The 9,055-nt window shown below is 46.9% G+C and overlaps 1 protein-coding gene across 1 annotated transcript in view; it reads right to left on the reverse strand.

Annotated features, from left to right (window-relative positions):
• CCNE1 (cyclin E1) overlaps positions 1 to 6,831 on the reverse strand; it is a 13,220-nt gene extending 6,389 nt beyond the window's left edge. The window contains exons 1-4 of the mRNA XM_007947765.2: positions 6,748 to 6,831; positions 6,454 to 6,522; positions 675 to 820; positions 438 to 573 (exon numbers count right to left, since the gene is read on the reverse strand). Of these exons, the coding sequence (XP_007945956.1) occupies positions 438 to 573; positions 675 to 820; positions 6,454 to 6,522; positions 6,748 to 6,813 (417 nt within the window). The 5' untranslated portion in view covers positions 6,814 to 6,831. The remainder of the gene's footprint in view (positions 1 to 437; positions 574 to 674; positions 821 to 6,453; positions 6,523 to 6,747) is intronic.
• Positions 6,832 to 9,055: the final 2,224 nt, after the last annotated feature.

Raw genomic sequence — 9,055 nt, forward strand, 5'->3', positions numbered from 1 at the left:
GAGGGGAGCTGCTGCATTGTAAATTTTGGTCAATGACATGAGACAAAGTATATGTGAACTGCTGTATGAAAAGTGAATTTACTCTGTAAATCTTTACCCAAATCCTAATAAAAAAAATTAAAAAAAAAAAAAAATTTACAATACACCAGGAAATACAAACTTTCCAACTATTTATACTTTGAAGAAAAAAGATAATTATCAACTTTTGAGTAGGAATCAACTCAATGGCACTCAACAACAAAATTATGTGAGGACTAAAAAGATTGTAGAAATTCTTTTGAGGATGTATGCAAGCAACAAAAACTTAGATCACTGCAATATACCCACTGCTTCACAAACAAAATATGTCATGGGCCAAAACACACAAAAAGATTGTAACAGTTGAGAAGATTCTAGAAACGGTCAATGCTTCTAGTTAATGGGTAGACTCAACTCACCTCCATTAACCAATCCAGAAGAATTGCTCGCATTTTAGGTTGCAGAAGAGGATGCCGCTGCATAAAGTGCTTATCCCTCAAGTACGTCTTTTCTTTGTTTAACATAATTTTCCAAACCTCCTCTTTATTTGCCCAGCTACAAAATATAAATAAGGGTCAGAAAGCATCCACACTAATGAGGAGAAGTGTGAACACAGAGTAGAAGACCTGGAAGCCATGCGGACAGTAAACACTTACTTCAGTACCGGCAGTGGTGAGGTTCTTGATGGTGCGAAACTCTGAGGTTCACAGGTGGAATTTGGGTATACCAGCTCATCCTCTTCTTTGTCAGGTGTGGGAATCAGGGAATAGGGGTTTTCACAGACTGTATTACTGTCCAAAGACTAGGAAAAACACACATTTTGTTTTTGCAGTTTGATGTATATTGGCTATTTTCATATTCACTGATTTGTAGATCAGCCAGTATTTGAAAAAATATCTTCATACTGGAGAAGTACCTCCAGGCCTAAATATTCTGGTCTAAATTAAGATGGAGGTAGTTTGAGTAAGTAAAAGCCACAGTAATGCTATCAAGTGTTTATTTCATTCCTTTCAGCAACTTAGGAGTCTGCATAGTAAATACTTGAGAATATCCTCCACATTACCACTCTTGTATAAGATACTTAAGCAACAAAATAAACAGGAAGGGAAAGATAAAATGCCAATATCCTTTATATTTTTTTAAAAAGAGCAACAAATCCATTTACAGCTCAATAAAATACTAGGCACGTCTTCCATAAATGCTTGGAAAAAAGATACACTGTGAGATTGTTGTGGTTGTTAGTGACTATATAGTGTCAATTCCAACTCATGGTGACCCTACGTATGCAGAGTAGAACTCTGTTTCACAGGTTTTTCAAGGCTGTGACCTCTCAGAAGCAGATCGCCAGGGTTGCCTTCCAAAGTACCTCTGACTGTTAAAGACATGCTTCTTCACATAATAAAGGCTATCAAGTAGCTGGTGTTTACACTCCATTGGATACATTTAAAAGTAACTTAATTAGCAACTACCAGTATTTACAATATTCTGGAAAATATAACCTTTGCAAGTATTTAAACTATGATGAAAAAGATTCATTAGATTTGAACTGCCAACCTTTCAGCTAGTATGGAGTCACTTAATCATTTGGTCCACCCAGGGTAAGCCCTGCTAATGAACTATTTGGTCACAGTTCAAAAATTTGTTTTTTATCAAGTATAACTACTCCGGTAAAATTTCTAAAAATTACAAGATAGAAAAATATAAACAATCATCGTTATTAAAGTCCCCCATTTTTAAACAAGAACGCATCACACGTGGCATCTTCCCTTGGTTACCAGGCTCGCCTAATACACTACACAATGGAGATCTTTTGTTTTCCTTTATTCAAAACAAAATAGAATATCTGCCTAGTTAAAAATCAGGCAATGGTCACAGGTTACACTGAGAAGTCTATGGAGACAGAGCTTGGATACTGATTATTTAAAATAACAAAGTGTCATAGGGTATGGAGAAAAACCAATTATTTTTTTACAAAGACAGATCAAAGAAACAACTTGAGTCCAAACTGAATTTTTGTCCAGTTTACCACTTATTCGTTTCTGTGGCAAAATCCTAAAGACATCTGAACACAGAGCCTGATACAAAGTAAGACTCAAATATCTGCTAAATCAATGAATCATTAAAAATCAAGCCAATACTGTTTTCTTTTAAAGTTTTCAGACACTCAATTTTACTGAATTTTCAATATTTGGAAAAGACCAAGGTCATTTTACCACTTGGAAAATTTTCAAGTTATTGTTGAACTTCATATTGTAAAAAGAAGCCTATGTTTGATCTTTTAAATTATAAAACAATGATTGTGTTCAAGATATGGCAGGTAACAATCCTGCCAGCAATAGAAGCTCCATGGAAGTTTGAGACGCTTGGCTTTTTTTTTTTTTTTTTGACACAGAAAAGACCATTAATGTTCACCGGGGGAGGGTACGACAACTGAGATGACTATAAATGAACATGAGAACTTGGGCTCTAAGTGCTACTTTAAGATAAGTACACAACAGCCATCACAGCACACTTGCCACCTTCAAGGAAGCCTGAGCCTTTTCAGTCTACTGAGAAAAGCATGATAAAGTTCTTCTCTACCCAATGTGCAAAGAGGTGGGCATGAAAATCATCCATCACAGCTCCTGCCAATAGCTGTGGGAAAAGGGCAACCTCCTCTCCTCCAGTTCTAGTATCATGTGTTCGTAGCACTTCCTTGACTCAGAATTATCACATTACAACTCTTCGAAGTTTTGCTCTTCATTCAAGAAGAATGAACCCCAGTTTTGAAGGCAGATGTTGGGCACCACCCATTTCGGCCAGATGTCTGGCACAGCTGAGAGCAGGCCTTTGAAGATAAACTGGTAGCAGTTCCCAACCTGCAGCTCATGGACAAATTAGGTGAACCACAAGTAGACAAATAGTTCCCAAAGCTGGCCTTTTTTTCTCCTTGTCAACACTTTGATATTTTAAAAATTTTTATTGTGATTGGGTGAAAGTTTACAAACTCATTTTCCATATAGCAGTTCATACACATTTTGTTTCATGAATTGACTGCAATACTCACAGTGTAACAGCTCTCTTCCCACTTCCTGTAGTAACCTATTCCCTGTGTTCTTCTTTTCTATGCATTCCTGTCCCGAGTTATCTCCATGTGCAAATTAAAAAAAAACCCAAACTCACTGCCATGGAGTTGGGTCCAACTCATAGTGACCCCTCCTTGGGTTTCTGAGGCAGTATCACTACGGAAGTAGATTGTCCACCCTTCCTTCTGTGGAGTGGTTGGTGGGTTTGAACTGTCAGCCTTCTGGTTAGCAGTCAGATGCCTTGGGCACTATGCCACCAGAGCTCCCTGTGCAAATACTGCCCTTCTATTCTCCCATGAGGAGCTCTGGTGGTGTAGTGCCCAAGGCATCTGACTGCTAACCAGAAGGCTGGCGGTTCAAACCCACCAACCACTCCTCGGAAGAAGGATGGGGCAATCTATTTCTGTAGTGATACCACCTCAGAAACCCAAGGAGGGGTTGCTATGAGTCAGATCCGACTCCATGGCAGTGAGTTTGGTTTTGGTTTGGATTCTCCCATAATTGATTGTTCTAAGGAATGTACCTACCTGCTGTAAATGTTCACCCTATATGTCTATTGTTTGGCTGGAAGCCATGGGAGTGAGTTCAATTTCAGGCCTGAAGGGTAACTAGGAGCTGTAGTCTCAGGGGTGTCACCAAAGCTGGCCTTTTTAAGGTGATACAGAATAATACAGTCTTAAGTCCTTAACCTGAGCGTACAAGTTTTAAAGGAAGATCAGCCTGAGTTTTAGGAAAGAATGAGAAGAGCAAGAGACCAATTGTGACTATTCCTAACCATTCCTGATTTCTTATGCCACAACTAAGGACAAAATAACCTCATGCAAAATTATTTTCTAAGAATTAACAAAGTCTCAAATTCTGCTCCAAAACTAATGTTGGGTCGCAAAAATTTAAACACAATGCGTACGTATGTTAAATGGACTTTAGATGTTGCTTTTAGGTGCTGTTGAGTCAATTTCAACTCAGCAACCACAGGTGACAGAAGAGGACTGCCCCTATTGGGTTTTCTTGGCTGTGATCTTTATGGGAGCAGATCACTGGGTCTTTCTCCCACAAAGCTGCTAGGTGAGTTCGAACTGCCAACCTTTCAAATAGCTAACCTTTAACTGCACCATCAGGGCTCCCTGGACTTTAGATAAAAGGTACCTTTTCACTAAGGAAAGCCTCAGAGAAGAACAATGGTTCTGTGTGGTCTTGATGAGGCAGTTACATGAGGCATGATGGCTCCAGGTAACTTACGTTGTTATACTGGGTTTAACCAGTAATGTTGTACTACTACACTCATGACTAGCCTGCAGAACTAACTCCTGAGAAAAACTCTGGGTTCTGTTGTGTCAACAAATTCTAGCTTCATGAATCTACACAGAACAAAGACATTGTTCCATAACAGATGGATAAATTTCAAGCTATCTATTCTACAAACACACAGAAACCTGTTCTCATTAATCTCTGGACAACCAGAGATACCTTCTAGTGGGAAATAATATGGCTATTCACATATCACAGCTTTCAACTCTTCAGAGTCCCAAGACAGAGCCCTGCCTTCATACCCTAAGAACTACTCAGATTATCTCTGAAACCAGAAAATACTTAAAAACACCAAGAAGTCAACCTGGATGGCTTTGCTTTATCTTCAGTTGTAAATTTTCTTTCAATTTTAAACGCAGCTAGGAAAATAAACAATTTTGAACCTCACAGTAGGAATTTGTTTTTCTAACACCTGCAAAATCAACTTGCTTATTAGGAAGTTTTTCTAAGAAAGAACTTAGGATATATTATCATTTCCTTTTCCTAAAGTGAAGTATTTATTCTAATAAAGAAATCATCTCCCTTGTTCAATATCCAGTGGATCTTCCCCATATTAATACTAAGGTCTTATGTGCAGTGACAACTGCTACAGCAAACAATGTGGCCTATCAGCTTTGAAGCACTTCATTCTTCCAGACCTAGCTGTCATGGCTATTGCTCACTGCTCTATCCCAGTCAGGACAACAGCAGTCAGCTCGAAAACTACTCCTGTACAGCTTTTATCTGTGACAGTGCCAGAAGGCCTGACCAACTAGTTTAGAGATAGACTGCTTCCCCTACGTAAGCCATTATAGTCCCAACCATTTCTGAAGGTAGAGAGATAAGGCAAGCTTTTTCGGCAAGGAACTTCTGATACTATAAGGATAGCTCCTTATATGCATGAAATTTGGCAGAAACTACTTAAGGAAGAGACAAGAGTAGCCAATGAAAAGAAACTAGTCAAAGAAAAATGTGTTCAGACATACACATCATTACACAGAATGTTCTATTAACACCAAGAGCAGGATGAGCCCCATCACAGGAGGTAACTGCTGGATGGGCTGGAAGAACTTCTAGGGCCAGAAAGAGGAAGTTTCCAAACCGGACCTAAGTAGGAGGTGGAGGTGGGGCAGCAAAAAAGTCCTTAAGCTCCATGACAAAACAATCTAAATGTGTATGTGAGGGGAGAGTCACTGCTTACACAGACATAAGCACCCATCAAAGTTACCCAAAGAGCTCTGTATCCAGAACCCTCCCCTCCTCCTTCATGAGTCTCTAGAGAAAAGGTTACAGGCCTGACTCTGCCCCTGACTTGCAATACAATCCTGGCTTACATTCTTCCTCTAACTGGACCTCAGTTTCCTCATTGATAAAAGGGTTAGGGGAAAAAAAAAAAAAAGCCAGTTGTCATGGAGTAGATTCTGACTCATGGCAACCTCGTATGCTGTAGAATAAAACTATTCCATAGGGTTTTTATGGTTGTGACCTTTCCGAAGCAGATCACTGGGCCTTTCTTCCTTCCAAGGCACCTCTAGATGGGGTCATACTGTCAATCTTTCAGTTAGTTTGGGCCTCCCAGAAACTCCTGGCTAAAAGGAACCAAAAAACCAAACCCACTGCCATCAAGTTGATTCTGACTCACAGACACCCTACAGGACAGAGTAGAACTGTCCTGTGGGATTTCCAAAGCTGTAAATCTTTACAGAAGCAGACTGCCTCCTCTTTCCCCCGCAGAGCAGCTAGTGGGTTCAAACCACCAACATTTTGGTTAGCAGCCAACTGCTTTAACCAGCATGCTACCAGAGATTCTTAGTTAAAAGGAAGGACTAATTTGATGTCCATTCTGGTTCTTCCAGACAGCAAATATCTATAATCTCATAGGATGCCAGTCAGGAACATAAGACCTTCCTGGAATGCTGAGGTGGGCAGAGGCCAGTGCCCACTGGTAGGCACAGTGCTCAGTTGTTTGGACTGTACTTCATATTAAAGAAAAGACTTTCAACAGGAGACAAGAGGTTATCAACCCAATTTGACCACAGAGGGCAAGGCCTTCCAGGTAGGCCCAATTAGCAAGCACATGTACCTGACTGCAACAGTGGCTTCTCACAGTCCTCTCAATTTTGGCAATTTCTTCATCTGGATCCTGCAAAAACTAACATAAAACAACCACCCACACACACACAGAAACAAACCAAACAACCCAAAGACAAAACACAGAGAAGGGGGGGGGAGTTGATTAGATTATGAGCACCATTTCTACCAAAGGCATCCCTGATCTACCCCCCTTTTGACAAGTTTGTGGGCAGAGTCAAGTCTGGTACCCAGGTAAGATGAGGAGGGTGGAGAATCCTCCCCCACCTGTCTCCTTTGTACTCACAACGGCCACATTTGCTTTCCTTTTTCTGGAGCGAACGGAGAAATCGGCGCTGCCTTCCTCTTTCATGGTGCCTCGTTCCTTCGCATCCCTACAAAAGCGAGGTGGCACCAAGACAGGGGTGAGTTTTCCCCAAATCTCGGCCCACCCCTCCCCCACTGTTGCCCCCCCCCCCAGCGGCCGGGCCACTCACCTCTCCCTCGGCATGGCGCGGGGTGCGGATCCGACTTGAGGCCTGGGGGGTACGAAGCGGGCAGTGGGGTGAGGGTGGCCAGCGGAGGGGGCCGGGGCCCGGCCGCCCCAGGCACCCCTCCCCCTCCCGCGCGGGCGGTGGCGGCGGGAGCCTCCTGGGCCGGCCGGGAAAATGGCCGATGGGCCCGGGGTGGCCTGTCACCCGGTGCGCCGCCAACAGCCCACGATCCCAGGTTCGAATCAGGGGTGATGGACGCTCGGACGCCCCCCGAAACCCCTACTGGCGTACTGCCTCCCTCAGAATCCGAGCTGCCTCAGTCTCCCCCTCAGCACCTCTCCCTCACACCGTCTCCCCGCCACCCTACCCGGGGGACCCCGCGCAGACACCTCCCGGGACACGGAGAACCGGCTTTCGCCCCACCCCCACTCCCGGCCCGGCCGGGGCGTTCAAGGAGTCCTGGACTGTCGCCCCTGTCCCGGCAGTCCGCAGCAGAGCTCTTACCCAAAGTCGTCTCCTCCGCAGACAGGCAGGCACGAGCCGAGGCAGGAGGCAGGAGGTAAGCTGGAAGCCGGGAGGTGGGAGGCGGCGGCGGCGGCCGAGCGCGCGGCTGTGGCGGGATCCGCGCCTCCCCCTACACCGCGCTGGATGCCGAGGCGGCTGCTCCTGCGCCCGGCTTCGAGCGGGACATTTAAAACTCCCTGCGCGCGGAACCGGCCCCCGGCCCGCCCTCGCGCCCTCCCGCCACCCTCCGCTCCGCCCCGCCCGGGCTCGGAGCCCCTCAGCGGCCGCCCGAGGGGACGGGTCCGCCCAGCCACCGCCCTCAGGACTTCCTCCGCCGCGGCGCAAGCCAGCTGAGGCGTTCAGGGATCTCCGGGGGTGGGGCTAAGAGTCGGGGGCGGGACCTCTCTAAGGCGGAGCCTGAACAGCGAAGCCCGCGCGGGGCGGGACGCGGGGGTGGGGTTAAGTGACAGGGCCTGCGCGCCAGAGGGTCACGGCGCGGGATGCAGTGGGCGGGACCAATGGGCAGGGTGGGGCCTGAGCTGCGGATCCTACGCGCGCGGGACGCGGGAGAGCGGGAGGCACGCGCGGTGGAGAGGCGGAGTTTCGCCGGGGCGGGGCCTGAGCGGCGGAGCCCGCGCGGGGCGGAACGCGGGAGATATCTGGCGCGAGCGCTGCGGAGGGGCTGGTCGTGGAACTCTGAGGGCGGGGCCGCGCGGCACTGGAGCAGCAGAAAGCCGCGTGGCGGTAGCGGCTGGAATGTAAACACGGCGGGCAACGAAGGCTCCGGCCAGGCCAAGGCTGTATTGAGGTCCAGGACGAGCGGATCCAGGAAAGGGTTGGCCCCGGAGGACTCCTCGTCCGTCGGCCCGCTGCGCGCGCGCACAGTCCTTCCAGGCACGTCCTCCCCGCCCTCGAAACGCAGGCAGGGTTCCGGGCCCTGGGTCCAGGACGGGGACGTGCCCAAGGTCATAGCGCGTGGTTGCCGGCCCTAAAACCAGGGCTTTCGGCCGCGGGTCTGGGACTTCTGTGTACCAGGTGTTTGTCCTGGTCGCATGTAGTCTCTCATCCATTTATCCATCTATGCATTTATTCATTCATCTGATATTCGAGCGCCTTCCATGTGGCCCTCCCTGAGGGCCCCTCCCCCACAATTCTTTCCCGGGGCCCCAGGCCTTTCAAACGCTAGGCTTCCATCAACCTTAGAGACAAATCCACTCTGTACAGTGCCTCACATGACCTGGCTCTTTTTTGCTTCTCAGACCTCTTCAACCCTCTCCTCACAGATGCCCTGGCCACCCTCTGCCCTTTTTCATCTCAGGGCCTCTTCAGCATCACTTGTACAGCTCATCCCCTAAGAGGCTTTCGAAGGTCTTCCGTGACCGCTTGACTTAAAGCACTTCTCTCCCCACAGGAGTTCCTGTTCATCTCATTGCCCTGCTGTGGTCCTTCACAGCAACTACTTTTTGCTTTCTTATTTAGTGTCACTCTCGCTGCCTTGTGTGTCTTATTCACAGCTGTATCCTCCAGCTCCTGGCATAGTGTCTGGAGGAAAGGGGCACTTAAACCTACTACCCCGTGACTCCATTCTGATTCATAAGTCAGAGTAGAACTGCCCCC

The sequence above is a fragment of the Orycteropus afer genome, unplaced genomic scaffold (genome assembly GCF_000298275.1).
Source record: "Orycteropus afer afer isolate SDZICR_OR568_19922 unplaced genomic scaffold, OryAfe1.0 scaffold00009, whole genome shotgun sequence".
NCBI classification, from domain to species: domain Eukaryota; kingdom Metazoa; phylum Chordata; class Mammalia; order Tubulidentata; family Orycteropodidae; genus Orycteropus; species Orycteropus afer.